Source organism: Dinoponera quadriceps, unplaced genomic scaffold (assembly GCF_001313825.1).
Source record: "Dinoponera quadriceps isolate SergipeBrazil2010 unplaced genomic scaffold, ASM131382v1 scaffold11151, whole genome shotgun sequence".
In the NCBI taxonomy this organism is placed as follows: Eukaryota; Metazoa; Arthropoda; class Insecta; order Hymenoptera; family Formicidae; genus Dinoponera; species Dinoponera quadriceps.
The window spans coordinates 1-717 of NW_014564893.1; the positions used below are offsets into that span (position 1 = coordinate 1).

At 36.9% G+C, this 717-nt stretch overlaps 1 protein-coding gene across 1 annotated transcript; it reads right to left on the reverse strand.

Moving 5' to 3' along the window:
* Positions 1 to 20: 20 nt before the first annotated feature.
* LOC106751319 (fatty acyl-CoA reductase 1-like) lies at positions 21 to 464 on the reverse strand (the record flags this gene model as incomplete). Its single annotated transcript, XM_014632201.1, has 2 exons — positions 278 to 464; positions 21 to 126 (listed from the first exon to the last, which is right to left on the reverse strand). Coding segments are annotated over exons 1-2 (267 nt in total), but the record flags the coding sequence as incomplete, so codon positions are not given.
* Between the last annotated feature and the right edge of the window lie 253 nt (positions 465 to 717).

The following is a 717-nucleotide window of genomic DNA, read 5'->3' on the forward strand; positions in this document are numbered from 1 at the left end:
ATCATAGTTTTAAAAGGAACTTTTTTCAGAGCATCAAAACCTAATTGGAGGACCGTCTCATATGTCACAGTCGAAGAGTGGGAAGCAACGCAGTTGTACACAAATGGAAGATCGTTCCGTGTTTCCCTGATAAAAATTATAAGTAACTCTTTGTTTTGTAATTCGTTCTATGAGAACAACAACTACTAAAATTGCCCGCTTTTTTCTCAATTAGAAGAATTTTGCGATTCTTGTGATATTACGCTGTGCTTGTCTAATGGAACATGATATATCATACTTCATTTTTGACCCATGTTTCCATGCCGCAACGATCATAATCTTGGTGACGATATCGACCGGTATATAATCACTACGCGTGATTGGATCTATATACACAACTCTCACCACTCCTTTTCCTCCGCCGATGAATAATGCGACTGGCCCGTTGAAATTGTCCATCCATCCTTTTATGGGTTCGTTCAATGATGCTGTGACTAGGTCGGAAATAAATTTGTGAAGAANTAAAAATGAAGACACGGGTCAAAGAATTTAATTGAAAATATGCGAGTTTGTAAAATTACAAAAGTCACAAGAGAATAAGATTTGAAAAGCCTGTCTTATAACCATGAAGAGACACACGAAGATTTTCTAAATAATTTTCACTAAATGACGGTGGAAATTCAGTAATGGACAGGAGATTAACGTGACAGACGCAAACACATTAACCTTTTCCATTGG